We start from the raw sequence: 27,557 nt of genomic DNA, 5'->3' as shown, positions 1-27,557 counted from the left end.
GCCAAACAAGACATTTTGTAAGTGGTGGAGCTAATGTTTAAGAAGAAAATGTTATAGACCTGCATGGTCCATGCACTATTTGAAATAAATCAATAGAAGTTATACGAATTACTATTTACATATAGTAATTACTGTTCTGCAATAAAAGAGTCAATAAAGGAAACTGTATAAAGATATCAAATTCATATCAGATCGACCCACTATTCGTTGTATTTAGATACACACCTGGCCAAAAGCACAGACCAATGAGCTTCTGTCGCAAATTGAATGGTTTTATTTACAAAGTTTCTTCTCCCTGATGGAAGTGTAAATCTGTGTAAATCATCGATGATAGTATCTGATAGTATATCTGCGCTGTAATTGAATTCTATATATTAAAATCATTGTGATATTTGCTATGTTGAAAAGTAAAATCGATGCAATCGCATATAGAATCCGGTGCGCAGTTGCTCGCAAGATTGAATGCGAAACCAAGCCTGCACGGACTCGATGATACTTTATTTCTCGAAGGTCCTGGAAGTAACGACATTATAGAAATCAATGGAGAACGTTCAACTGGAAAGACTTTTCTGGTCTCTCAAATGCTTGCAAAGTGCATCTTACCAAAATATTATCAATCCGTTCGAATCAAAGGCTGCAACGCTTCAGCCATTTTGATAAATACGGATCACCACTTTCAAGTTTCAAAATTAATCGATATAATGACTGATATCGTGGATGCTGCGTATACCGCGTCGCCCATTTCTGGCACGATCGATACAAACTTTGATAAAATAGCTATTGTGCGAAAATCTTTGCGTAATTTGTATGTCATCGATTGTTATAACAGCGAACAATTTTTTCTAACGTTACGTACACTGGACGACATATTTCTAGACAATGCCGAAATTGCAATTTTAGCTATCGACAGTATAACGGCATATTACTGGCAAGATCGTGAAAGTGGTTGCATTACAATTGATTCTTATGTAAAGAAACTGTTACAACTTATCAGACTACATACAACTCGATTCGATATTGCAACTGTATATACCACACCTCGTGAAAGTAATGTCAATTGCAAAGGAAAGAAATTCTTGATAAACGACTTAAAAAAGACTGTTGAATATTATAGGATACATTTACAGAAAATGCAAGACACATCAAACTTTATGTGTACACTGGAGACAGAACAAACTATTAAAAAAATGCATTATTCTATTTTGTTGAGTGGTATAAAATGGAAAGTGGAAGAAGGAGAAGGATAAATTCTGATATATTTACAAATTTTATTAAGGGATATATCACTGAAAGAGTATGTTGTCCACTATATCCAAAGGATTTAACAACCTGGATCCTGCTAACATTATACATGGCATTTTGTCATTATTTTGACTCAATGTCATTTCTTGAATTACTTTTGCCTCTTCTGCTGTGATTCCTCCGATAACGTATATTAAAATATAAGGATTATCATGAGGATGAAGCTTTGCTTCTTCTTTACCTCTCAATAGAAAACTGGAATAAGAGAAAAATTTATTTTTATTCAAACATTATGTTATAGTTAGGCAAATTGCATTAAGCGTTTTGAAAATGCTTACTTGAAACCACCTAAAAGAAACGGAGACGATCTTTTACAAAGATTGTACAGCTCTCGACCTGCGCTCGCACAAAGTATGTCCCTAGTTATTTGTTCCAAAATACTAACTCGTCGAATCGCCTCTTGCGCGTTTGGTTTTATCATACAAAATCTAAAAGTATTCAAGTTCCCAGCATTCATTTACTAGTTTTTCTTTTACAAAGAGTTGAAGAAAATAAAAAATTAGAACTGCGAGTTTCTTATTTGAAAATTTACCTGTAATCTTGTAGAGTCGAACGTTGTTGTGCAACCAATTGAAGAATACCGATAATACGGGATGCTATCCTGTAGGAAGTTTCTCGAGCTGCGACTACGTCATTCACTCCTGATATACAAATTAACTCACGAAAATTACTAACAATTTATGGTACACAAGTCGCGAGTTCTGTGTAACACATACCTAACAGCAATAAAGTTCGCTGGTAGGTTGATGTTGTATTAGCAGATGGGTTTTCCTTGAAAATTTTTAAGTCCTCGAAAATTGCATCCGCGATCGATTCTTCTAATTGGCGTTCTTGCTGCGTGGAAAAACGGATTTGCGTTCCCGCAAGGGCATAAACGTGTATTAACAACGCTAATAGATTTTCAGTGTCAAGTCCTCTGTCAATTCGTGTTTGTATAACGTCACTCAGCTAAAACAATTAACTAATCTTTACTCGATGGTATATACGTTGTACGAACGTGACTGGAATCGAACCACTGATTACTTGCGCGAGTATACTCGAGGATTCGCGGCTCACGGAGAGATTTTGCAACACTAGTTTCTCTAAACTAGTAAGTAATTCGAGTTGACCAGCCTTCTGAGACGTTGATGCTTCGACTATCGCCAAGATACTCTGTATTCCAGAAAAAATGCAATTGAACGCGAATGAAAGATCCCGAATATGTATGTACATAGCAGAATGGAAAAGAAAGACTAGAAAATTACCTGCAACCTCTCTTTATAAGCCATAATAGAATCGATACTGTTTGTAGTACGAAGTTTATTAACAGCTTTCTCTAAACGATGGCCCGAAATTCTCGTCGGTGTCCTCAATTTTGGATTATCTTGCGTAGAAACTATATCGTTTAACGACTCATTGGCCACTGTTAACAACTTTTTTTCTTTTTCCAAAATAAAAAGATGAATTGTAGATTTATCTATGCTGGCCAAACATCCTGGTACTTCGCACGCTCGTAAACTTCCCTTAAGTTATTGATTATTAATTACATTAAACTAGTTTGATTTTATTATTACGTCTGTATAGAAAACAGATTTACCTCCACTGGTCCAACTATAGGTGACATGTTAATTGATACATCATTATTGTGCTGCGGTAATCTAGGGAATGTTCGTAATATTTTTGTAAGAAATGATTCCATATTATTGCTAGTTGGTGTACAGAGGTCTAATGTCCTGTCCATTAAAATAAGAGATAATCCAATATCTTGAGCTGCTGATGAATGCTATAAAAATAAGCAAATGTCTTCCTTTATTGTGCCTGTATACATATATTTCTTATCTTACCATTTCACTACTCACATTTCGACGATCGGTACTAGCAATGTAGTTTGCTAAATTCTGTGCAAGGAGATTGCTCAGTTTCCCAAGTGCATAAATATCTAATTTGGCATTTATGCTATTAAAGAATTTATAGAAAGAATTTGCTAAAAAATTTAATTTGGAAAATGTATCTTTTGTAAAAGTTGTGTCTAAGGGTGGCATTAGATCTCCAAAAGGAGGTGTAACAAACAAATTCTTGTCTAAAAGGGCTATAAACATTGGCACGTGCACAATGTTCACAGAAGGTTCCTAAAAATAAGTTTGTTTAATTTAAAACTAAATTATTTTCAAAAAAATAATAGTAATAGTAGTTACAATAATAATAATAATATAGATAAATAACAAACTTGCGACAGATTTTTTGAAGACATCCAAGCTTTAATGTCCCTTTTTAGTTCGTTATAATTCAGTTTCTCTTCTGTTGGAAGGTGAATAATCTGTGGAGAATCAGTAGTGGAACAAGGAGCACTACAATATATTGTGCAACTTTCAAATACATTTTTTGCTAGAATCATCTTGATTGTTCGTTGATAAAACGCTGGATCATCAGCAGTTGACACAATAACAGCTTTCTTGGTGTCTTTAACCTCGACATACTACAAACAATAAAAGCTGTACTCGTATTAATATTTACGATGCTATTAACATTGATAAGTTAAATTCATTGTGTATACCCACTCGAAAGTGGTACATGCCGAGTTCGTGAACTGCAATTGCTCCAGCATCTTTTAGTGCCAAATAACCTTTGCCAGCTGTGTACCAATGTAAACATTCGGCTGCACAATTATCTATATAAACAACTGTGCCACATACTTCAGCAAATATATTTGCCCAACAATCAGAGATAAATTTTCTTGTTTCGTACAAAATATCTGTCATTTTTTTAACTTCACTAGGAATAACTTTCCTGGCTTGTCATTACATGAGCATATATGAGTAAAACGAGTAAAACGTGTCGGTGTCGGAACGGAATGAATGCACATGCATAGTGACGTATACGAGCAGCTCGATTTTAAATTATCATACATGCTTACGAAATCTTAACGCAAGAGGGAGTTATAAGGACGTCGCCATAAAAAATATGAAATTGAAATGTTATCAAACAGTTCTAGGAAGAAATAAGACTACAAATGATTCTCTATTACAATTATATTTGAAGTCAAAATATGTACAGAAAAAGTTATCTTCTTTTTATAAACGAGTTTTCTACAGTACAATCAATTACATAAACACGATGTTTGATTTGATCTGAAAAGTAAACATATTTCGCAAAATTACTTCGACTTTTTATGGTATCATTTCATTAACAAAATATAATACATGTTTTTCATTATTTATTGAATATATGTAGGTCAAATTGTCACCGTTTAGAAAGATCGAAATTTTCGATTTTCAACTTTAAAACTCGATACATTCCTGTATAATCGAATGACTATATCGATATTTATGTTTCGATTTAAAGTACAAGGACAGCCATTTGTCGTAGAAAATTCTAACCTGAAACAGAAAATGATCGTGTGTCGATGGGGGTGTTGTTTCGAGATAAAAAAGACAACAATAAAGAACCATGATTCTGTGAGCAACGCTTAACTACGGGTTATTGGAATACGTTCATCGATTGGAGAGTGATATTCTTCGCTTTGAGAAGATATAGAATTTTAACCAGAAGAAATTATTACAATTTTTCGTTTATGTTTTACATCATTCACATTCATTGGTTTGTCTTTTAACCATTTTGTAGAAATTTTCTTATGTAAGGGGATGTAAAGAAAAAGTCTTATTGGTGGACAATTATAGTAGTTCTGTTGATTCCTGTATGGTACACCATTGTCATGGTATTTGAATAATATCTTACAGAAGCATACGAACTTGTAGCAGATAATCAGGTGTTAGAAAAATTGAAAGAGAAGGACTTAAATTGTTTCATAATATTTGTTGTTCCTTTGGGTATGCTCAGTAATGTCGTCGGCAAATAGCATCGAATCTCTAGGAACATTGCAATGGGATATGATCGAATTGGCCAGTCATCTGCGTCAAGAGCGTTTATTTGTTAGTTCGGAGCAACAGAATTTGCAAATACTCAATGAGAAGGTACACAATTGTTATAGCTTATTAGATAAGAGGGTAGAAGATATATAACAAATAAACTAACATTCTGTATTCTTCACAGGTATTATATGCATCATCAAATTTGGCTCAGCAAGCATGGATTACCGCGCAGCAAAGAGTCAATCTAAATCGACTGATAATGTCTAGACCAGACTGCACACCGGCATCTTGCTGTCTCAAAGCAAATAGTTTGGAAAACTCGCGCTTCATCGATGCATACAAGTACTTACGTTACCAGGCTTGTTTGTCTTATGGAGCATTTTTAAGTGCCCTTAGAAAATCTCCTAAACTCCTTGCATCATGTTTAGTAGAGGGAGATAAATTATTACCAGAATTCGTGCAAAGTATCGTTCAATCATTGGCAGCAGGTTTATATGGTAGTTGTTTGTTACCAGAAGACAAAATTTTAGTCCTCAAATTGTTGAGGCATCTGATGCTGTTACAAATTGATCCATCGGATCCTCGAAGGTTACTCAGACATGGCACATGCGCATTCTCTAGGTTTTACTCGATCTTTCACGAGAGTGTTTTTTCTGCCAAGTTCTTCTTGACAGCTGCTTTACATAATCCTATTATACAGTTGCTAATGGAGGATGAAATGTTTCTTGACATTGACCCGGACAAGGCACCTGTAAGATTTCCTCCATCTGAGAGATTAAAGAAATTTGGAAAGGAAGGTACACCAGAGTATGAGACCAAGTTGCAGCGTTACAGACTTTGGACGATCAATTCGTTGTATCGTATAACGCAAAGATTCATAGCCAGTATACGGGAAAATATGCATTGTTTCCCAAGCAGTATTTGTTGGTTGGTCAGACAGATGGCCGGACTTTTAGAAAAAAAGGAGAATATCGATCCGAAAGAAGTACACGCGATGTGCACTGACTTGGTTTTCACGTATTTCATATGTCCTGCTATAGTAAATCCAGAGCCGTACGGTATTACCGATGCTCCCATCAGCTATGTCGCTAGATTTAATCTTATGCAAGTTGGTCAAATTCTACAAATGCTCTCTTTAATGAAGTATCAACCTGTTGATAGTAAAACGTTTGACCTTTACAAGAAATTCGAGAAGGACTCCGTTTCTTCTATAATAGATGCAATGGTGGATGGCGCAACAGAAGAACTCGAGGACGAGCCTAATGTTATCGACAATAATAAACTTCGTGGCCTTTCTCGTTCCGCCGCCTTATTCACGGAAACAGAATTGAACACGCTGATTACATTTCTGCAAACCATAGCTGCTGAAACTACAACAGAAAACTCTTCGCGATCCTCGACATTCGACGCAAAGCAATTAATTGATATGCTCTCTCAATTACCTCCCGGTTCATTAGTCACTAATAAACTGAATAATAATGTCAACGTCGAAACGAGCAACCGACGTGGAGGCCTTCTAGGAAAAGGTAATTACACTGGTAATTACAAAGGTAATTACTTTCAATGCATTAAAGATAAAAGAAATACATCGAGGTGGAAATGTGAAAATACTAGAGAAGAAGACGTATTGAAGTTTGCTTTCTGTGGTAGGAAAAGGACGAGTAGTACGAATGCCGGCATCATCATCGTCGTCATCGTATTCGTCCAACGCGACCAACGATGGAGGAGACGAATTAAACGGTACCTCAACCCCCGAGGAAGAATCGTCTGAGAAAACTCCTCAAGATGTCCTTGTTGTTCCGTTCGGACCAAATACCGGAGAATTTGTGGGACTTCTTAGCGAACAAAAAGTACTTAATGTTCTTTCCGATATTTATGCGACAAGAATTAGCTATTTCTCAGGTATAAGTATATAACTATTGTTGATCGTTTTCCTCTTCGATATTGTAGGTTCTGTGCATGGAGCTTGGATCCAGTATGGAAAATGGATCGGTTACTTTGAATCTTTCGGATGACATAGCAAATGTACACGATAGGCGGGAAAGTTGTGGGGTTGAACGCATAGAGACTCAAGAAAAGAAGACTCGGTTTTCATTGTCTCACGATGAAGGTATTTTTATTAAACTTTATCTTTTCTATACTGTAAGTATACTAAAAGGAATAAATATTGACGTGCAATATTATTAGTTTTATTCGAAGGTTTCATCGGCAATACCTCAGACAACTTGGAGGCCGTATCAGAAGCTGCTTCAAATCATAGCGTTGCTTCCTCCCTCGAACTAGAAACAGAAGATCAAAACGATAATCTATCGGATATGGTGTCCGCCAGTGTCTCGGGTCGCGGAACGCCCAATATATCAGGTCCGCAATGCACACGTGATATATAAAGTAGTAAATACTCCTAAAGTAGAAGACGCAGAAGATGATACGGATACTTTCACGTTTCCATATATAGGTCGAGACACGCCATCGTCTCAAATCACCGAAGGAGACGAAGGACGAGCAACAGGCGAAGCACGGCAATTGGATTTACCTCCATCGAACATACCAACGAAACAAAGTCGATCAGAAATAGACGACAAGTTTTGCAAGTTTGAAATTAAAAAATTGATCGAAGGTATTTCGAAAGTGAAATAAGATAAATGAAATGTCTGGAAAAAGTCGAATTCCTCCACTTTTACGTTTACAGGAGACGAAACTGTCTCGATGGTGTCAGACACATGGTCAACGGATGTTCTAGCTTCGGATAGCGAGATGGTCGAACAGCAAGAAAAAATACTGTATCCTCCTCCTCCTGAACAAAATACTCCAGTTTTATCAACAACGTCGGAATCAATGCCGCAAGCGGGATTAGACGTAAGCGAAACTGCATCCGAGGCATGGAGTACCGACGTATTAGCTAGCGATTCTGAGAGATTAACCGAGGTTGATACAGATGATACCGCTAGCGTTGCGAGGTATGTTTTAAATAAAACGGTGAAAAATCGAGAAAAGAAAGGAAGGATTAGATGGCGAACTCTGAAAGTCATAATAAATTTCATTTACGTGTCATTCAGGTCCGATGATACTGCGAGATCCGAAATCGAGATTGAAGCACGTAGCGAAGCAGAGGCTACTGAAGAAACACTGACTCAGGCAATTCCCCGTAAGAATAGTTTCATCTTAAGTATATTTTATCTCGAAACACGACTGTTGCTATTTCAATATTCGTTCCGTATTCGTTTGTCTATAGAAAACACATCATCGAGCGAATGCACGGCAACGGGTTTTCAATCGATGTCAATTAACAGAGAAGACACACGATCTTCCGCGACCGTTTCTCCTTCCCCAACAACATCTCCCTCGACATCCTCCTCGAATGTAATTGGACAGATGGAAAACAGGTCTGATTATCAAAGAAGTGCGATAGAATACGTCGACAAAAACGCCAACAGTATCGGCAACGCTATGGATTATAGTAAATCGCTGCACGAGGATGGATTTGTTCATCTCATAGACAAACTTCACATCGACGATGGAAAGGGTCAAATCGAACAACAGACCTCGACTCATAATAATATTGGTGTAGCAGCTGTTGCACCGGCTTTGTTGTTAGCAAATCATATCTCACCACCGGTTTTGTTGAGCACAGAACAGTCGCGAAACATCGACGCAAAATCAGAGGTTCGTTTACACCTGTTCTTGTTTCATTGATGCAGTTACAAAGCATCGTTTAATTATTTTTCTAGGAATTAGAAAACTGCATTGGTTCGGTTGGCGACGCTATTGGTCAAACTGGTCCAGAAGCTGTTGGATTGAGTACTAGCAATTTGATGTCCAGTTGTAGTTCTAGCTCTGAATCTCGAGCGAAGAACGCGAGTTCGGAGTTACCGTTGTCAGTGACATTATTAGTTAACGGAAACTGTGACTCACCAAAACCCAACGCATCTAGCGGTGCTATACCAAAAAGTATCAGTTTCGATATGACTGCGGAACGTGGCGACAAAGAATTATTAGATGATGATCAAAAGAACAAAAGAAGTTTCTTTGGAAAGCTCAAAATGTCTTTGAGAAATCGAAGAGGTAAAGCGATCCGCGTTTGCGACGACGGTACTATTGGCAGGTGTTACGAACGAGAAGTCAGTGTGGACAACGTTGACGTAGGGCGACACAGATTACGTAGACTAATGTCCGAGGATGTTACAGCGACTAGTAACATAGCCAGTGGTAAGTATTGTTTCCAACTACGCCTCGATCCAGATAGTGGGTGAAATAAATGTAAAGATAGAGATACAAAGAAAACAATAACAAAAAGAATGATGTACGAAACATCCTAGATAGTACGGACGATATCTTGGCCAAATACAGGAGAAAACCGAGCACCGCGAGTGATACGGCATCGATCGAGAGTAATCAATCTCGCACGAAGGAAGCAACAGAGGACGAGAGGCTACTGATAGATCCGAATAACATCGAACTCTCGTATGCGTTTGCCGATGCGAAAAGAAAGTTACGCATGGTACTCAGTAACGCTGATCTTCAGCATATTTCCTGGACTCCTACATCCGAGGTAGCTTCGTATAATTGTGCCAAGTTCTTCTAAGTACCTGTTAACTTAATTTCTTGTCTAAATCATCATTTACTGCAGCGGAACTTTTGGTCCCAAAAAGAAAACGAACTGGTCGCTTTTCTACAACTACAGCTAGCAGAAGCTATCAATTTGCAAGATAGAGCGTTAATAGCTCATCTACACGAAACATTGCGTTGCGTAAGACTGTTCAACGACGAGGGATGCAGGAAACTGTTCAAATCGTTGCGCGAGGATTATCAAAAACGATCACCTTATGTCGCGTACTTGATCAGATGTCGACAAGGATTACTTTCCACGTTAGCTCATTTAGACAGGTACGATTTCTCATCGATTTAGTTTAGATTTGGTGTACTACATCATTCAAAGACAACTTTAACATCAATATTATGTGATTGTGCAAAGGTTATGCGTTAGAGTGAAATGCGACCGTGATGCCGTTAACAATCATCTCGTATCCGTTTGCGTAAGGGTCTTTTTAGAAAAAAAAGAGTCGCTTCTTTTGCGTTTTTGTGATGAATTCAAGAAACTGACGTTGGCAGATGAGAAACAAGATTTAGTCGATAATTTTTTGGGAAAGGTTCATGCAAAAATGGATAATGATCCGATATGGCAATGTAAGTAATACTTGATCCGAGTTGAAATAATTATGCTGATTAATTACATAATTATAGGCGCGAGCGAGAATCAACTGGTGTTAGCCAGAGCTGTGGTGGAGAGAACTGTTATGGCGCGTGTTTATCATAACGCACTCTATCCGAATGGAGACGGTGATGTTAATCGGGATCAATTGCTTCACGATCATATTAAGAAACTGGCCAAAGTTGTGACGCCTAATCACAAAGATCTACGAATTCCTAAAATATACCATTACGAATGTCCCTGGCCGTGGGCTCAAGCTGAGCTAGCTGTAATATCAGCGTATAAAACTCCTAGAGATAAACTACAATGCGTATTTCGTTGTGCTACGACTATTATGAATCTGCTTTCAATGGCAACTGAGAGGGGAGTACCGGCGGCCGACGATCTCATTCCTGTTTTGATCTACGTTATCATAAAGGCAAGTTACATTCGTTATCATCCGCAATTAAGATGCTTTTCAAACTATTCTTCGACTACTTTTTTCAGACTAATCCGCCGTCCTTGCTTTCAACTGTACAATACGTGGATAGTTTCTATGGAAATCGACTAGAAGGCGAAGAACAATATTGGTGGACGCAATTTTGTTCGGCAATTGAATTTATAAAAACAATGGATTAAGTCGTATTTAGTAACAAGATACTGTTGGAACTGTAGAAATAGTGTATCATAATTTTCATCGTCATTATCGTCGTTGTCATCGTAATAATCATCATTGTTGTAGTCATCGTAATTATCATAGTCCTCCTCCTTCTCCTTCCCATCACCAATCGTCGTCATCGTCATTATCGGTAACATTACTATTATCAGTGCTATTATCACTATTGCACCTGATTATTTCTGCTAATGCTGCTGCGCCTGCTATTATTGCTACTACTCCTGCAGTTAATAGTTTCACTTCTATTACTCTTTGTATTATTTTTACTTTTACTAATACCAATAACATCATTATCATTTTTAACTTGATTGATTTTTAATTAATGATAATGATCCGATTATTGTTATCGTCATTATTATTATTCTTTTATAATAATTATTATTGGTATTAATGCTATTATCATCACTGCTGTTGTTGCTACTGCTATTGCTATTACAATTGGTATTGCAATTATTGTCACCATCATTGTTATATGTATTATTATTTTTCCTGTTGCTATTGTTAGTGTCTATATTAGAACTATTAACAATGATTTTTAAATGTCAACCAATCTTGCACCACTAAAGAATTGGATATTTTCGATATCTTATAAAAGCAAGAATGAAATCTTATAATACTTATGTATACATGTATAAGAAGAAAATGTTATTTGCCAACTTTTTTAACGAATGCGTCCATTTGATGTACCTATTATGTGTGAGTTTTAACCTTTAGTCAGCATTATAGAGAATGATTATTTCATAGTAAGCTAGAAAAAAATATCTTGCTTTTACGTAAAAAGGTTTTATTTTATTATAGAATAATCTATACAGTGGAAAAACACATATTGTATTTTTTCATATACTTTTTTATGTTAGATTTTTAACCTAGTACTCACACTTAGTCTATTAAACTCGTCTTAGAAGTCGAAATAGATTTGATTCTGTGTACAAACAATAGATTACAAATTGCAACAGAACTTAGCAAAATCGTTTCGAATAATATTATATCGCATTTAAATTTTGTTTAGATACGTATCAAATTTACGATTTAAGTGTATTTTGCGATTTGTTACATTTACATATTATAAACAGTCTGTTGTATAAACAATTTTATCTACCCTTCATTATCAAAATAAAATAAACATAGTATAATTTAAAATAAGCTGTACGTTTAGGTGTGGATACAAACAATGAACCCCTTGTAACAATTGGCAAATTTTTTGTTTTTTAAGCTATGCATTAACCCATCGCAAGTCTAATTGGATTTACGAATATATTCGACTATACCCTTTAATTATACTTATACAAATATAGAAGTACTTTTCTAATTTCTTCTTTAACGATATTAAAGTGTTATATATTTGTAATTATGCCAAATATTAATTGTACTAATTACTAATACATTAAAATCATTATTGCTTTAATGTGGGTATGTCTTATGTTAGAAGTTTTAAACAACTAATACGATTGGGGTATGTAATAAAACCTTGCGATCGTTTTGTCTGAATGAACTCGAGAATATTTTAAATAAACGTAGAATTAAAGCTGCAATAAAAACGTTAATTTGTCCATGCATTAGAAATCTTTTTTTCGGTAGCAATCAGTAGCAATCAGCCTAAATCGGCGACACCGACGCTGAAATCAGCTGAAGTATTCATAGTGGTGGAGGTGCTCAATCATACACCAGGTACATACGCAGTTGTGATGTCTGATCGTCCGATCCATCAAAATTTTACTAAAAAACGTAGATTTGATCAAATTAAATATATAGAGAAATTACGTAATCTCTTGAGTAATAAATTACATCTACGCTTGGAGATCTTCGATATAACGAACCAGCCAATCAAATTGCCAATTTGTCAACTCTGCACTATAGTCAGGTTCGACAATTTAATTAATAAATTAATAATTAATATTAACAGATCCCCCCTCACACACATACATAAAAATGTCCTAGAACTATTCGATAATAATAATTACAGGTCTGAAATAAACGAAGGGTCTACATTTTCAAAAATATAGAATACGTAGATAACTGATTCGACCTTCGAGTCTAATTAGATTGAAGACATTTTTACAGTTATTAAAAAATTAAGTAGTACGATATCATACATATTTCATAGGCAAAAGTAAATTTCATATGTACCGCCAATCCAACTATCCAGACATTTCAGTGATCTACAAGTTCTACTTTTCTACGAATCAGAAATACCACAACAAAATTTACCAGTAGATTTCTGTTCTTTTATCTACATGATAAATGATCGAAATATCGTATTGAGTATGTAATGGTATTTTAGAGATAGTAAGTGTCAGAATATGTAAATAATGTCAGGTGATTTAAATCATTAGCGATCTGTTTTCCATTTCGCGATACATATTTTTTTTTTTTATTTAACGTACGTTTGTTCTCGTACTCTTCGATCCAGCATTGTTACTTTCGTGGGATTATACGATTAACGAACGATATTAATTCATTTTTACACCCTGTTTGACCTTGGTTTACGTTTTGACAAATTTGTTAGATTTATGTAATGTAAGTAATTATTTGCGTTGAATAATATTAACAATAATCGATAATTGACCTTATACGCTCTGATTTTCACTGATACACTTTCAAATTATAAGTCACATCGAATTTCATTTGTTTCGAGTGTCTGTGTCTTGAAAAATTTGTTTTTGAATCTATTTAAAGAACATTTTATCTTGTTTTTCATCTATAACATCATTATTGTATCATGATTTATGAGACATTTTATCCTATTTAACAGGTTTTAGTAATTCCTTTAATTTCTTATAAATAATAGGAATATCAACAATGTCTGAAAGAATTCCTTCTAATCAACCACAGCCTATCGTTAAGATAGGACATTATACGCTTGGACAAACTTTGGGTGTTGGAACATTTGGTAAAGTAAAAAGTATGTACACTATTATTCTTCTTTAATTAAATTCTTATTATTCTTTGTCAAATTAATAAATCAATGGAACTTATATTTTCTGTAGTTGGAGAACATGTTTTAACAAAACATAAAGTTGCTGTAAAAATTCTAAATCGTCAGAAAATCAAAAGTCTAGATGTGGTTGGAAAAATTCGAAGAGAAATACAAAATCTTAAACTTTTTAGACATCCTCATATTATTAAATTGTAAGTAAATAACATTAGATACTATAATGTTAAACAACTATCATTTAAATTTTATCTTTTAAATTAGATATCAAGTTATAAGCACACCCACAGACATATTTATGATAATGGAGTATGTATCTGGTGGAGAATTGTTTGACTATATTGTGAAACATGGAAAACTTAAGGAATACGAGGCACGAAGATTTTTCCAGCAAATTATTTCAGGCGTTGATTATTGTCACAGGCATATGATAGTTCATCGTGACTTAAAACCAGAAAACCTTCTGTTAGACCACAATCTACATGTAAAAATAGCAGATTTCGGTATTTGGATATAGCTGGGATTTTATCGCACATCAAATAAAAGCTTGAATAAAAATGCAAGACATTCAAATTTTAATAAAATTTATTCCTTTATACTTCATTTATACAATTGTATTTAATGTCTTATGAAAATTATACTGAAAGAGTTTAAAAAATAATTATGAGTCATGGAGAATTATATGAATGTCTTGTATGTTAAATAAATTAAATCAATACTTATAGAATTTAATCTAACTTCAGGTTTATCAAACATGATGATGGATGGAGAGTTTTTACGTACTTCCTGCGGTTCTCCTAATTACGCGGCGCCAGAAGTAATTTCGGGTAAACTTTATGCTGGTCCAGAAGTAGATATCTGGTCTTGTGGAATAATATTGTATGCTTTACTTTGTGGTACTCTACCATTCGACGATGAACATGTATCTACCCTATTTCGTAAAATCAAATGTAAGTAATATTTATGTAATTCTTATTTCTGATATTTTTATTTCCTCTGCGGACTCTCTATGAAAGGATTTTTGTTTCAGCTGGAATTTTCCCCATTCCAGAATACCTAAATAAAACTGTTGTCAGCCTTTTATGTCATATGTTGCAAGTGGACCCTATGAAAAGGGCCACTATTGAAGATATCAAGTACATTCAATTTTACACAAATAATTTCGATAGTCTGTAAAGAAACATATTAGCGTTTAAAATGATTACAATTATTGTCTTTGTTTTAGGAAACATGAATGGTTCCAAAAGGATTTACCTTCGTATTTGTTCCCGTCGCCCGTTGAACAGGATTCTTCTGTAATCGATATAGATGCAATAAACGAAGTTTGCGAGAAATTTAATGTAAAGGAAGCAGAAGTTCATTCTGCATTATTAGGTGGAGATCCCCACGACCAATTGGCGATTGCCTATCATTTGATAATAGACAATAAAAGAATCGCTGATGAGGCTGCTAAGGCGGAATTAAAAGATTTCTATGTAGCATCTAGCCCACCTCCTGTTGCTTTTAGTCCCAATGATTCTAATAACAGTCCTCTGAGACCACATCCAGAGAGAATAGCACGTACGTTTAATATCTGAAAACTATGAATAACAGAACCTATACAATTTTTAATCCTACTATATCATTATAAAATTTTTTTTTAGCATTCCGAGAACGACAAAGTTCTCAAGGGAGTACGTCATCCCAGACGCAAGGTAATCGTACTCCAGTAAAACGAGCCAAATGGCACTTAGGAATTCGCTCACAATCTAAACCCAATGATATCATGAACGAAGTCTACCGTGCTATGAAAGCTCTTAGCTTTGTAAGATACTTCCTTTATTAATCCTTTGTATGGTATTAAACATTTATGGCTTATCAAATCGATAAACTTGGACATGTCTCTATTTAATATTAACGGAAACATTTGTTTCTTTAGGAATGGAAAATCATAAATGCCTACAGTGTTAGAGTACGGCAAAAAAATAAATTAGCCGACAAGTACAGCAAGATGTCGTTACAACTGTATCAAGTTGATTATAAAAGCTATTTACTGGATTTTAAGTCTTTGTCCAGTGAAGAAGGAGAGGAAATAGGACGAGGTAAAAAATTATATCGCTACGTGATATTTGTTCTTTTATTATGTACATTATTATTTCAGACCCTACACTTCCGCCGCCTCAAGCAACAGGTCATCATACAATGGAATTCTTTGAAATGTGTGCAGCATTAATTACGCAATTGGCTCGATGAATTTTCTACATAACACGAGTCATTGTTTATTTTAGGATTATGTTAACTGAAACTGTTAAAAAATTTTATTTCTTGTTTTAATTACAACGCATACTATGCAATTTCTAGGATAACGGGGTCTTTTAGAGAAAATACAAATGAATATTAATTTCTCAGAGGAATTAAGTGCAAACAGAGATGATAATAAATTCATGAAAAGTGAAATAATATTTTTCTTCAACCTCGATATTTTATTCTCGTGTAAATAAATTTTAGAAATATTGACAAAATAGTTTTTCGCGTTTTTCAGACACAATAATGAACAAAAATATATAATAATTATGCACTTCGTAATCAGGGGAAGTAAATCCATCGTCTCGTCAAGCGTTTTTCGGAAAAAATTGAAAAAAAATGTCTTGCCTTTGAACGTATTTTTAGCATGTTTCAAAAGCGAAATTGCAAAATTTGTAACTATCCCCCGCAGCGGAATTTTATAAGGAACAGTTTAAAAAAGAATGAGCTGGAAAGGTCGCTTCCTCGTCTAGTAGGATGAAAATAACTGATGAAAAATTGCAAATGTTTGACATCATTCTGTCTTTGTCTCTCCTCCGATTGTTGTATCTCCTCCTCTGTCACAGCATCATTGAAGAGACAAGGATCTATCTATCCTTGTTCCGGAGTTTCCTACTTTTTCCGCAACTGTCGCTGAAGTCAACTCGGAGTTTTGCTGGGTCTCCTGCGCACCAGTGATGGGCAAAACCCTAGGCTTCGAATAAATCTGAACTTTGCTGATATGTTTGTCTCGTTTCCTCTTTTAAAAATTTTCCAAAGAAGGAAACGAAACAAACATATCGGCAAACTTCAGATTTATTCGAAGTCTAGGATTTTGCCCATCTCTGCTGCGCACCCTTATCGGATCGAGTCATCACGTGATCGGTCATAGTACCGAAATGGCGAAGATTCAATAAGAACTATACAAGTTACTATTCATGTAAAATAAGTATATATATTTGCAGTGTTAAAGTCAATAACAAGAAGTACGTAAAAATATAAAATAAAATAAAAGAAATAAAAACATGTTTATCGATCCTGTATGCGGTATCTTATAACTGAAGATATAGCAAACCAATGAGATTCTATCGCAAGTCACATGATTTTATTACCAGAATGCTGGTATAATATAAATATGTGTGATTAGAATCTATCATCTAATCACAGAAGACATCATTTTATCTGTACGATACTGATAAGAATTAGAGGATACTTTTGATATGCCATATTCCTCTCAACAAGAGTTATTTACTTAAAAATAAATGATGAACAATGGAAGATCCTAGTTCTTTTATCGAGACGTTAGATAGCGCTAAAAATACTTTTTTCTGAGAATCTTGCCAAAGTTTCCACTCTGTTCATTCTATATCTAGTTTGCAAAACTTGAACAAATCATTGGCTTCTGTTTTTATGTCATAGGTTTAAGTGGAATATGCTGACGACCATTTTCGTGAGAGTGCAAGTTCAGAGACTTTTTCGAGGACTATTTGTACGTAAATAAGTATATTATATCTTTGTGTAACTTGGGAGGAGCGGTAAAGTGCAACATATTCGACGTGAGGGGTGAAAACCTAAAAAAACAATAGAGGAAGTAAGGGCTTGCTTCGAACATGTTTGCAATCGTTCAAACAGATACGCAACTTCGCACGAGTCTTTTTGACAAGCGATTCTCAAAACTCGATCGATGACTATTGACGAAAGGTTTTTGAACGTATTATTTACGGAGATAGCACGTTCTTCAATTTGGAGACGGTTTTAAACACTGCATTGAGCTACAACAGCTTCGAATTGCTGTTTATTTTTACTATGCAGACGTTTAAGCCACTTCGAGAACGGTGCTCTTTGATATTGCAGGATCCGCGGAAAAAGAGAGGGACTTGGGGACTTGAACCCGGGCCTCCTCCGTCCCACACAAGAGCGGTATTCGCCGCGCCATCCAGGCCCTGTTGCGCTTTTTACTTTTTCCGGGTCCTTTTCTCGCACACATAGGAGAGGCGCTCCCGATCCCACGATATATTGATCAACAAGTATAATTCAACACTGCCGATTTTGACGGATTTATCTCCGATTACTTGCAAAACAATGGCTGCTACTTTCGATCAATATGACAGGTCCAGGTAAATAACGATACGTTTTTATACGTATTACTTCACTCTCAATTTTACTCCTGATATTTCTTCGAATAATAAACCTCGCTCAATCTATTATTAACCTTTAAAGTTATGACAACTGCTATCATTTATTAGGTTAATACGAACGCCGGTTTTTATTTTTTATTTTTACTCAATCTTTAAAGATATATTTTCTATAAAGTAGATTTTGTTTGAAGTAGAATTTGTTATATAATCTTGAACCAATGTACTTCCAAACTAAGTCTTCTGTTTACATTATCATATTATAAAAATACTTATGGTATTATATACTTATAAATTTATAAATATAAACTCCTGAAGTTTTAGATCTTTCTTTTTATCACTCTGTATATTTCATATACACCAATTTAGGTTTTATTTATTTTTTTTTTTTACTGAACTTGTTAGTACCAAAAAGAAAGAATTACTTTATTAAAGCTTATGATATACATTTTATTACTGATGTTTTAGTTGGTACTTTGGTGCAATGTCACGTCAAGATGCCTCGGATTTACTAATGGGTGAAAGAGAAGGTGGTGTATTTTTAGTACGTGACAGCACATCAATAATTGGAGATTTTGTTCTCTGCGTACGAGAAGACAGTAAGGTTAGCCATTACATAATAAATAAAATTCAGCAAGGCGATCAAATACGTTATCGGATCGGAGATCAAATGTTTCCTGACATACCCAACCTTTTGGCTTTTTACAAATTACATTACTTGGACACAACACCATTGATTAGACCTGCCCCTAAAAAGTTACAAAGGGTAATAGCAAAATATGATTTTGAAGGGAATGATTCTGATGATTTACCTTTTAGAAAAGGTATGTGTAATATTAGATTTCTGACTTCTCAGTAATGATTAGTAATTTGAACAAATAATGATATTGTACAATCTGTCACAGGTGAAATTCTGACGATAATATCAAGAGATGAAGAACAATGGTGGACTGCTAAAAACAGTGTTGGTCAAACTGGTTCAGTTCCAGTTCCATATGTTCAGAAGTACGAAGAGGACAATCATTCGGTTATGGAGAATAATTCACGCCCAGAAAGCGGTGGAAGTTCAACTTTGAATTCAAATTCTGTACAAGTTTCTGCTTCGCAAATGCCTTTTCTAGAAAGTGGACAAGGGACTACTCGCAGATCAAACATTCAGCGAACTTTGCCCGCATTTGCAAAAGTAAAACAAGCAAGAGTACCAAACGCATATGATAAAACTGCCCTGAAGCTTGAAGTTGGAGACGTGATAAAAGTTACAAAGACTAACATAAATGGCCAGTGGGAAGGTGAATTACATGGCAAGGTCGGCCACTTTCCATTCACACATGTTGAGTTTGTAGATAATGAGACTGGAGAAGACAATCAGGAGATTTAACAGAGGTCTTCCAAGTGTGATGAGCAATGAAGTTGACTTGGAGAGTTCTATAATGACAATTTAGATTTACATTAGCAGCTAACTTATGTACCGGTACACAGAATCAGTCCGTTTTATAATCCTCTATAGAGTTAATACCCTTGAATAGACCATAATTATAATTGGAATTATTTTGATCGTTTTCTTAATATTTTATTCTTTATTTTAATAACATTTATTTTTCCGTTAAATTTCATAAATTCACGTGTTTCATAATTATTAATAGTTTCGTACTTATAGTAAATTTATATTAATCTTAAACCTGTCCTTTGTTAATAAATTTCTTTTACAATAAGGCATGGACATCCAAAAGAAAGCTAAACAGATACAATTAAAAATATCAAAATATTCTTCCTATTTAATATCGTATTAAGTAGAAAATGTGTTATATGTCAAATATTGAAGGCAAATATCACACTATGTTAAAGTGCAAATAACTCATATTTTAAAATATTTAGAACAAAATAAAATAATTTCACTCATTATCATCAACATTTTCGTAATGATTATTATTATTCATGAATGCAATCGGAGTATGTTTTAATGTTTACATATTATTCCTTTTGTTGAAATTAAGAGCAATTTTGTTCTAATTTCTCTAGTCGTAAAGTGACATTGAAAGAATGATAAAACTATTTACTATAACTATTATTGCTGTTTTTCTTAAGAGTAACAAGAGCATTCCATTATTTTTATGGAAATTTTGTACCGGTACATATCGTGCTGCTTAGCCATAGGTTGTGCCGCATGTGGAACAACATTTTCTACTAGACCATATTCTATTTAAAGACGGAACTGTTAACCGCATTACGATTGTAATTATACATGAATCATATTAATTATATATTAATATGTAATTATATAAGTTGCGATTACCATATAAATTATAAGAGCAGAAACTGTGAATTTACGTCTATAAATGAACTGTATTATTATAATGATTATAAGTTTGCGAATTACTTGTTAATATGTAATTATACCTTTCATAATAGCATTTTAGTTTTGTAAAAAATAGTAGCAATTTTGTCGTTCCGCTTTCTACTATATACATTAATTCTACTGTAATCATAGTCATATTTGATTTAATTAATGTAAATTATATATCATTAATATATAATTATATAAGACGACCATATAGTGATTTTTGTAAGGATTACAACATCAAAGTTTTTGTTTAAAAATCGGTTTAATTATAGAATTAGTATAAATGCAGTTATGTATGTATAAATACATTTTAATATATATTTACATATTATTATATATTTGTATAAATTGTAATTTTATCTTACAGTTCCATCAATCGTTTCTCCGATATTTTTATACAGAAAACTAACAATTTTCGATTTCTGCTCATGATGCTATGTATTAATCGCATTTAAGAATAATTGTATGTAAATTGCGTGTACGTTATGTATAACCATGTAAGAGAAAAAAAAAAGAAATAATTGTAATTTTCTGTATTTCTGTAGGTGTTTGCAAACTGGATTATTATTTTAGAAATCCAGTGCAGGTATTTCTACCTTGAAACTTCCTTTGATAACGAGCAGTAAAATTATGGTATAATTATAAATTCCTACAAAATTTAATTCTGATTACCGTTTAACTGTATTAATTCAAACATCTAAATGAAATTTGTCTAATATAACTTTTTAGAATATATTCAAAAAATTAGATATTTCTAAACTAAAATCAAAACTAGTTCACCGATTGTCAATTAGAATTTATTTCTTTTAACAAATTGTTTTCTCCGAATATCTTCGGGTGCATTTACAGTAATACAACGTAGAATTATCCTCCATTAATGTGCAAGAAACAAACGTTTATTTCGTTCATGTTTCGAACAAAATTATTCCAAAGCATTCGTATAAAAAGTGTATCATTATTTGTCCGTACTAGTTACTTTATTATATAATGCCATTCTATTTAAGAAAAGCATAGACACTAGAAGATGTATAAGTTAACACTATATAATTAATGGTAATCGACAAATTTACCGAAAACTGATAAGCTTTTATAAAAAATGTATTTCGTTTGTTTTGTTGGAACCAAAAATAATTTACCAATGAGAGAGACGTAGTATGCGCATGTCAGATGTTTCTAGTTTTTCCGTTACGTGCCCTCATGGTTTCTTCCCGCCAAATTTCCATTCTCATTAGGTGCCAACAAGTGGTGAGGCTAGTTCTGACAGCGATCAACAGCGACTATTGGTCGCGAAATTTGTTAAATTTTAGATGTACTGTTGTTGATAAGTAATTTAAATCTTTACTTTCGTCTTTTGTTTGTGAATCGATACAAAAACGTAACTGTTAAATAGACGATAGAGAGCCACGAGTATTTGAGAATATTTGATTAAACGAACGCATCAAAATGTACGTTAAAGTGCGAACAATAGATGGTAAACAGGAGGCAATACTGACTATCTCTAAATTGACTGAGGTGGAAGACTTTAAGGTACTTGGTTCTGTGTATATTTAGAATCAAAAGTATTCCTTTCGAAGATGGAAGGGAAATTTCAGTATTTATTAATAGTTTACATTCCTATCTATGATACTTATTACAGACAATATATCCTTGTAGCATTTGTTTCTTACTTATAAGAAAGTAGAAGTTATTAAATTTATTTATTAGTGATGTATAGTATATGTGAGAGGAAAATGTGTATAAATTTTAACAAGTAGATGGTTTATTCTTGCATATTACTTATTACGTAAAGCATAAGCAGCTTGAACGTTCTTGATTAAATATGGCGAAGTTTAGTTGGCGACATTTTATGAAAGCTTCAATTACCATGATATTATTACTCGACTTAAAATATAACACACCCTATAGACAAATAAAAAAGCTATATTATTATATACATTGATATAGTTTGTATTTATATAGAGAATGTGTAAAATCTTGTATTTAAAATAAAAACAATTATTTTTAAGTTTACTGTAATACCAACATTATGGAAGGGTATATGTATGTTTTATTCATATGTAATAATCTTTGTCTTATTTTTCAGCACGAAATTGAAAAAGAATTTAATGTGAAAGCTGATTTGCAAAGATTGTTTTTTCGTGGAAAACAGTTAGAAAATGGTTATAAGCTTCATGATTACAATATCAACTTAAATGATGTCATTCAGTTAATGATGAGAGTAAATGTTGATGATGCAAAAATCAAAGCTACCTCTAGTAGTACTACAAGTTCTACTACTACGAGTTCTACTATTACTAATTCTAAATCTGAAACAGACAATATAGATAATTCTAACGAAGATGAGACACTTGTCGAAGCTGAAAGTTTATATTATAAAGATGGAGATGCTGTAGATTGTCTTGATCCAACTTATGGAGCCTGGTTCGAGGCAATAATATTAAAAATCTATAAAAAGGAAGATAAACTTATTTATAATGTACGTTGGGAATTTGACGACAATGCACCACATTTTAATGTACCTGAATTATCTGTAAGACCACGCGCGAGGCGCCTTATGCGGTTTGATGCCTTAAAAATAGGTGATAAAGTAATGATCAATCATAATGTTGATGATCCCAAAGAGACTGGGCTGTGGTATGATTTCACAATATCGAAAATAGATAAAAAGAGAAGAGTACAGGAACTTACAGGAACTCTTCATATTGGAAGGTAATTGACATTATTAACATTTAACTTAATAGTGGGTAACTAAGTTTGATGTACAGTTTAGAGTAATAAAAATTTAAAGTAATTATTTTTATTTCAATATAGGGATCAGCAACTCGAAAATCGTAAAGTAAATCCAAAAAGTGAAATTTTCGCAATAGAGGAGGCCAAACTTCTTAAAGATAGAACCCCTGAAGATGAACAGCACATGATCAGTAATGGTAAACGAAGACGCGTACAAGCTAATTGTAATGCATGTTCGGATAATCCTCGCACGAAATGTAAGGAATGCGGTTGCAGAGTATGTGGTGGAAAAGAAGATGAACATAATCTTCTATTATGCGATGAATGTAACAACGCGTATCACTTACGATGTTTAAATCCCCCGTTAACGTCTATACCGGAAGAAGATTATTGGTATTGCGCAGAATGTAAAAATGATGAAAACGAGATTGTAAAGGTTAATCATCATGCAGTAAATCTACTCTTACAGTGATTTTATGACTGTATAAATGCTAATTTTTTAAAGGCAGGTGACAAATTGAAGCAGACGAAAAAAAAAACCAATGAAAATAGTAACAGTAAACGAGATTGGGGTAAGGGAATGGCATGTGTGGGAAGGACAAAAGAGTGTAGTATAGTACCACCAAATCATCGCGGACCTGTTCCAGGAGTAGAAGTTGGAATGTGTTGGATATACAGAGTACAAGTAACTAAAAATTTTAAATAATTATTAATTTTAACAATGGGTGTAACATATATAAATTGAAAAATAAATGACAGGTATCCGAAGTTGGTGTACACAGACCGCATATAGCTGGAATTCACGGACGCGAAACTGATTGCGCATATTCCATCGTGTTATCCGGTGGGTACGAGGATGATATTGACAATGGTGATGAATTTATGTATACTGGGTCTGGAGGAAGGGACTTATCAGGTAAGATATTTATTTATAAATTAATTTATTGTATTTTAATCGATACGTTATATTTATAAAGGGAACAAAAGAACGGCTGAACAGAGTTGTGATCAAACATTGACTAGAATGAATAAGGCTTTAGCAGTAAATTGCAATGCCAAACTTAACGCAACTGTTGGTGCTACAGCCGAAGATTGGAGGGGCGGTATACCCGTAAGAGTAGTAAGGAACTTCAAGCTTGCTAAACATAGTAAATACGCACCTGAGGAAGGCAACAGGTACATCAATTATTATTTTTTAAATAAATTGCTTGAATAAATAATAGTACTTACGTTTTACGTAATATAAAAATTTCTTTTAGGTACGACGGTATATATAAAGTGGTAAAATATTATCCAGATACAGGTAAAAGTGGCTTTCGTGTATGGAGATATTTATTAAGAAGGGATGATCCTGCACCCGCACCATGGACTAAAGAGGGCAAAGAACGGATAGCTGCATTAGATTTCAAGCCAATGTATCCAGATGGATACTTAGAAGCAATGGCAAAAAATAAAACAAATAAGAAACGAAACGAGTTTACAGAACAACAAAATTCTATTGCTTCAATACTAGAGGAACCACCTAAAAAGAAACGAAAACGCGAAGCTTATAAATTAGAAAGCGAACTAGAGAAATTGATTAACGAAGATCAAGGAAATGCGAAGTTGTGGGACGAATGTCGTACAGCTTTATCAAATGGAAAAGCTGCGTTTTTACAACAAGTATCGGAAAGGTATTGTTATTTTTTTACGTATGGTAACTGGTAAGATTTTATTTTTAATGCCTTTTAAATTGCAGGTTCATATGTCCTTGCTGTTTAGAAGTGGTTTTTAATCCAGTAACGACTCCGTGTGCGCATAATATTTGCCATGTTTGTTTAAAACGTAGTTTTTCATCTGGTGTACATTGTTGCCCATCGTGTCGTCATTTGTTAGACAAAAATTATAAGATGGAAATCAATCAATCTTTATCATCTTCATTGTTATTACTTTATCCAGGCTACGGGGGTGGCAGATAACATTAACTTTTCATGAAACGATTACCTTTCAAATACGAATTAATATTTACCTAGACTGTATTACGTAATATTCCTGTAACGAATGGTACTGAACTACGAGTAATTTGTTATAATATATATACATTCGTATAAGTATGGCATATGTATGCCTATATTGCTTAATATATCATAGCAAATTTTGCAGGCATATAAAATTTGCGTATGTAATCCACCGAAACAATAATGAACTTTATTATCACTAATACTTATAATAATAAAAATGACTGATGATAATATTAATAATACGAGGATAAGGATAATATTTTCATTGCAGAGAGAACAAAATTTGTAGGAAATGAAGAAAACACACACGATTAATAGTTATAGTACTTATTTTTATATTGATTTATGTAAGTTTTACTCTTGTAGTTGTACGTAGTATCAGATATGGAGATACTTCACTAAACTGCTATTACTTAATGCTTACTTCTATATTCATGTATACATATCAATGTGTTCAGATCGATTTCAGTTATAGTACTTTTAATTTTATATTCTAATAAAACAATTTGTTTCCTGGTAAATGGTTTAATATAATTTTTCACAATCATGAAATATTCACAAAAGCACTTTTTAAATGCATTATTTTAATATATAGTAAATATATGTTTCTGCTATAACATAATGGATCAAAATATCACCAAACACGAACAGAAAAGGAATAATTAATTTTCAGTTCCTAATCTCTGATCAATAGGTGGAACTATTTCACTGATCCATTGGAGGTATTTTTCATTTCCATTTTGAATCTGTAATAAGATGCATGCAGATGTAAGATTTGTCTATAAATTACATTGTACACATATTAGAGTACAAACAAAACTTACAGGTAAAGATATTACTTCGCAAACTTCATATGGATGGTTTTCCCTGTTTAAATAGAATTTAGAATCAGTAAAATTTAAGAGTGCAATTTCGAATTATTAAATTTATACTTACTTTACATATTTGGTCAAAGAATCTACAGTATCGGTCCTAGTTTTCATCATCTGGAACAATAATAAATTAGAAATATATTTTAATATTATCATAATATTTCTCTTATAATTAATGTATTTATACCAGTAAGAGTTCATTGTCTTCGTTAATTTCGTTCTTCCACTCGTACCTGTAAATGATAATTGATTATTGCTTTAAAGTCACTCTTTTATGTTAACTGCATATAATACTTACACTGATGTGATCGATGGTATGATATTAACGCATGCGGCTAACTTATTTCTCACCAAGCCACTGTGAAATTATAAAGAATGTAATTGTTTCGAAAAAATCCATTTGTTTTCGGATTAAATTAATACTTGCTGTGCTAATGTTTTGGCAACTTCCTGTGTCGGGACAGTAACATACACTACAGAGTGAAGTCCCGTAAGAATGCTCATATTTCTATAAGTTTGGCTACTAACACTTCTAGCAAAACAAAAAATCATAAGTAAACCAAAAATTAGTTTACAAGGCAAACGTGACATTTGTTTTGACGCCACAATGCTTGACAATGCTCTCAGAAGCGGCACTAACCGGTACCATAATCATTGGACACCACTATTGTTCGAATGACTTGAACTTAGCCTCAGAGAGAGCTAAAGCAATCGATTTTTGAACTTATAACAAAATCTAATATTCGAAGTAATTAGTTACATTTGAATGAAATTTAAAAATCTCTATAGTCTAACATTGTATGTAAGATCCAAAGGAAACAAATGGACTTTGGAAATGAAATTTCTTAAATTATTAGGAAATTATGAAAAAAAGTACGTTACTTCAAATTTGATGACACTTTTGCAACTAACTGTATTGTATATGAAAACTAGACAATCATTTATTGTTAAAATTTCAAATGTTTCTATTAGATATCTACCACAGGCAAGATAATATGGTAACCTGGTCATTGAAAGAAGTTTGTGTCTCACAAACTGAATTATCGACCTTAAAACATTACTTTAGTAATAGAAAAATCTAAGAAAATATCTTCGTAAACCTAGTGTTAAACGCTGGTCTGGCACTTTATCTATTTTTTTGTTTAAGGTAAACATTGGAGGTTTTACAATTATCGCAAATTCGTAACTTCGACGACGAGGAGTCTATAAACATGCCCATATACATGGCTTTCCACATACAATTTTGCATCGAAAAAAATGATTTGTTATCA

The 27,557-nt window shown here is 33.6% G+C and overlaps 7 protein-coding genes across 13 annotated transcripts; 5 read left to right on the top strand and 2 right to left on the bottom strand.

Annotated features, from left to right (window-relative positions):
* Positions 1-242: 242 nt before the first annotated feature.
* LOC128892206 (DNA repair protein XRCC2-like) lies at positions 243-1,459 on the top strand. The gene has a single exon (XM_054152448.1). It carries the CDS (start codon positions 417-419, stop codon positions 1,245-1,247), a length of 831 nt encoding a protein of 276 aa, XP_054008423.1. The 5' UTR covers positions 243-416; the 3' UTR covers positions 1,248-1,459.
* Positions 1,284-4,145, bottom strand: LOC128892203 (sec1 family domain-containing protein 2-like). Of its 2 annotated transcripts, none has more exons than XM_054152441.1 (10): positions 3,840-4,145; positions 3,509-3,757; positions 3,126-3,410; positions 2,879-3,064; positions 2,547-2,804; positions 2,326-2,454; positions 2,019-2,250; positions 1,835-1,943; positions 1,581-1,730; positions 1,284-1,497 (listed from the first exon to the last, which is right to left on the bottom strand). In XM_054152441.1, exons 1-10 carry the CDS (start codon positions 4,038-4,040, stop codon positions 1,284-1,286), a joined length of 2,013 nt encoding a protein of 670 aa, XP_054008416.1. In that variant the 5' UTR covers positions 4,041-4,145. The 2 variants fall into 2 exon arrangements, with proteins under 2 accessions (XP_054008416.1, XP_054008417.1); XM_054152442.1 differs by having other exon boundaries at positions 3,141-3,410; positions 3,840-4,144.
* Positions 4,146-4,599: 454 nt separating this feature from the next.
* Positions 4,600-11,879, top strand: LOC128892202 (GTPase-activating protein and VPS9 domain-containing protein 1). The gene is made up of 15 exons (XM_054152439.1): positions 4,600-5,252; positions 5,332-6,676; positions 6,801-7,000; positions 7,101-7,260; positions 7,338-7,511; positions 7,606-7,767; positions 7,840-8,107; positions 8,207-8,295; positions 8,383-8,813; positions 8,879-9,356; positions 9,467-9,699; positions 9,778-10,034; positions 10,123-10,334; positions 10,392-10,777; positions 10,846-11,879. Exons 1-15 carry the CDS (start codon positions 5,121-5,123, stop codon positions 10,975-10,977), a joined length of 4,659 nt encoding a protein of 1,552 aa, XP_054008414.1. The 5' UTR covers positions 4,600-5,120; the 3' UTR covers positions 10,978-11,879.
* Positions 11,880-12,649: 770 nt separating this feature from the next.
* LOC128892204 (5'-AMP-activated protein kinase catalytic subunit alpha-2) lies at positions 12,650-16,385 on the top strand. Of its 4 annotated transcripts, none has more exons than XM_054152446.1 (10): positions 12,650-12,875; positions 13,803-13,916; positions 14,002-14,143; positions 14,211-14,449; positions 14,690-14,896; positions 14,977-15,082; positions 15,172-15,506; positions 15,590-15,750; positions 15,865-16,027; positions 16,087-16,385. In XM_054152446.1, the coding sequence occupies exons 2-10, from the start codon at positions 13,814-13,816 to the stop codon at positions 16,176-16,178; spliced, it is 1,548 nt and encodes a 515-aa protein (XP_054008421.1). In that variant the 5' UTR covers positions 12,650-12,875; positions 13,803-13,813; the 3' UTR covers positions 16,179-16,385. The 4 variants fall into 4 exon arrangements, with proteins under 4 accessions (XP_054008421.1, XP_054008420.1, XP_054008419.1 ...); XM_054152445.1 differs by lacking the exon at positions 12,650-12,875 and adding an exon at positions 13,152-13,300; XM_054152444.1 differs by lacking the exon at positions 12,650-12,875 and adding an exon at positions 13,307-13,531.
* A 1,179-nt stretch (positions 16,386-17,564) lies between these two features.
* LOC128892442 (adapter molecule Crk) lies at positions 17,565-21,220 on the top strand. Of its 3 annotated transcripts, none has more exons than XM_054152873.1 (4): positions 17,565-17,697; positions 18,063-18,325; positions 18,812-19,167; positions 19,249-21,220. In XM_054152873.1, the coding sequence occupies exons 2-4, from the start codon at positions 18,291-18,293 to the stop codon at positions 19,719-19,721; spliced, it is 864 nt and encodes a 287-aa protein (XP_054008848.1). In that variant the 5' UTR covers positions 17,565-17,697; positions 18,063-18,290; the 3' UTR covers positions 19,722-21,220. The 3 variants fall into 3 exon arrangements, with proteins under 3 accessions (XP_054008848.1, XP_054008847.1, XP_054008846.1); XM_054152872.1 differs by having other exon boundaries at positions 17,590-17,799; XM_054152871.1 differs by having other exon boundaries at positions 17,590-18,325.
* Positions 21,221-21,811: 591 nt separating this feature from the next.
* LOC128892441 (E3 ubiquitin-protein ligase UHRF1-like) lies at positions 21,812-25,935 on the top strand. The gene is made up of 8 exons (XM_054152870.1): positions 21,812-22,211; positions 22,768-23,393; positions 23,496-23,850; positions 23,920-24,099; positions 24,174-24,330; positions 24,392-24,590; positions 24,674-25,087; positions 25,153-25,935. The coding sequence occupies exons 1-8, from the start codon at positions 22,128-22,130 to the stop codon at positions 25,370-25,372; spliced, it is 2,235 nt and encodes a 744-aa protein (XP_054008845.1). The 5' UTR covers positions 21,812-22,127; the 3' UTR covers positions 25,373-25,935.
* On the bottom strand, positions 25,920-26,965 carry LOC128892445 (divalent-cation tolerance protein CutA). Its single transcript, XM_054152876.1, has 6 exons — positions 26,714-26,965; positions 26,585-26,644; positions 26,474-26,519; positions 26,351-26,400; positions 26,239-26,281; positions 25,920-26,160 (listed from the first exon to the last, which is right to left on the bottom strand). The coding sequence occupies exons 1-6, from the start codon at positions 26,875-26,877 to the stop codon at positions 26,077-26,079; spliced, it is 447 nt and encodes a 148-aa protein (XP_054008851.1). The 5' UTR covers positions 26,878-26,965; the 3' UTR covers positions 25,920-26,076.
* Positions 26,966-27,557: the final 592 nt, after the last annotated feature.

This window comes from Hylaeus anthracinus, unplaced genomic scaffold (genome assembly GCF_026225885.1).
Source record: "Hylaeus anthracinus isolate JK02 unplaced genomic scaffold, UHH_iyHylAnth1.0_haploid 12002, whole genome shotgun sequence".
Classification (NCBI taxonomy): domain Eukaryota; kingdom Metazoa; phylum Arthropoda; class Insecta; order Hymenoptera; family Colletidae; genus Hylaeus; species Hylaeus anthracinus.
Note: the sequence above shows the minus strand (reverse complement) of the source record. Positions and strands in the feature narration are given on the sequence as shown.

Bases quoted from the DNA above. Each gene is read 5' to 3' on its own strand.
- LOC128892441 (XM_054152870.1), top strand. From the start codon at position 22,128: ATGTACGTTAAAGTGCGAACAATAGATGGTAAACAGGAGGCAATACTG. The intron at 24,100-24,173 runs GTAACTAAAAAT...AATAAATGACAG, and splicing joins GTTGGATATACAGAGTACAA to GTATCCGAAGTTGGTGTACA. The intron at 24,591-24,673 runs GTACATCAATTA...AATTTCTTTTAG, and splicing joins GCACCTGAGGAAGGCAACAG to GTACGACGGTATATATAAAG.
- LOC128892445 (XM_054152876.1), bottom strand. From the start codon at position 26,877: ATGTCACGTTTGCCTTGTAAACTAATTTTTGGTTTACTTATGATTTTT. The intron at 26,401-26,473 runs GTATAAATACAT...TTATTGTTCCAG, and splicing joins AAGACAATGAACTCTTACTG to ATGATGAAAACTAGGACCGA. The intron at 26,161-26,238 runs GTAAGTTTTGTT...ATCTTATTACAG, and splicing joins GCGAAGTAATATCTTTACCT to ATTCAAAATGGAAATGAAAA.
- LOC128892204 (XM_054152446.1), top strand. From the start codon at position 13,814: ATGTCTGAAAGAATTCCTTCTAATCAACCACAGCCTATCGTTAAGATA. The intron at 14,144-14,210 runs GTAAGTAAATAA...CTTTTAAATTAG, and splicing joins CATCCTCATATTATTAAATT to ATATCAAGTTATAAGCACAC. The intron at 16,028-16,086 runs GTAAAAAATTAT...TTATTATTTCAG, and splicing joins AGGAGAGGAAATAGGACGAG to ACCCTACACTTCCGCCGCCT.
- LOC128892203 (XM_054152441.1), bottom strand. From the start codon at position 4,040: ATGACAGATATTTTGTACGAAACAAGAAAATTTATCTCTGATTGTTGG. The intron at 3,758-3,839 runs GTGGGTATACAC...TATTGTTTGTAG, and splicing joins TCGGCATGTACCACTTTCGA to TATGTCGAGGTTAAAGACAC. The intron at 2,805-2,878 runs GTAAATCTGTTT...CAATAACTTAAG, and splicing joins CTATAGTTGGACCAGTGGAG to GGAAGTTTACGAGCGTGCGA.
- LOC128892202 (XM_054152439.1), top strand. From the start codon at position 5,121: ATGTCGTCGGCAAATAGCATCGAATCTCTAGGAACATTGCAATGGGAT. The intron at 6,677-6,800 runs GTAATTACACTG...TTTCTGTGGTAG, and splicing joins TGGAGGCCTTCTAGGAAAAG to GAAAAGGACGAGTAGTACGA. The intron at 8,296-8,382 runs GTAAGAATAGTT...GTTTGTCTATAG, and splicing joins ACTGACTCAGGCAATTCCCC to AAAACACATCATCGAGCGAA.
- LOC128892206 (XM_054152448.1), top strand. From the start codon at position 417: ATGCAATCGCATATAGAATCCGGTGCGCAGTTGCTCGCAAGATTGAAT.
- LOC128892442 (XM_054152873.1), top strand. From the start codon at position 18,291: ATGGCTGCTACTTTCGATCAATATGACAGGTCCAG. The intron at 18,326-18,811 runs GTAAATAACGAT...CTGATGTTTTAG, and splicing joins GATCAATATGACAGGTCCAG to TTGGTACTTTGGTGCAATGT. The intron at 19,168-19,248 runs GTATGTGTAATA...AATCTGTCACAG, and splicing joins TGATTTACCTTTTAGAAAAG to GTGAAATTCTGACGATAATA.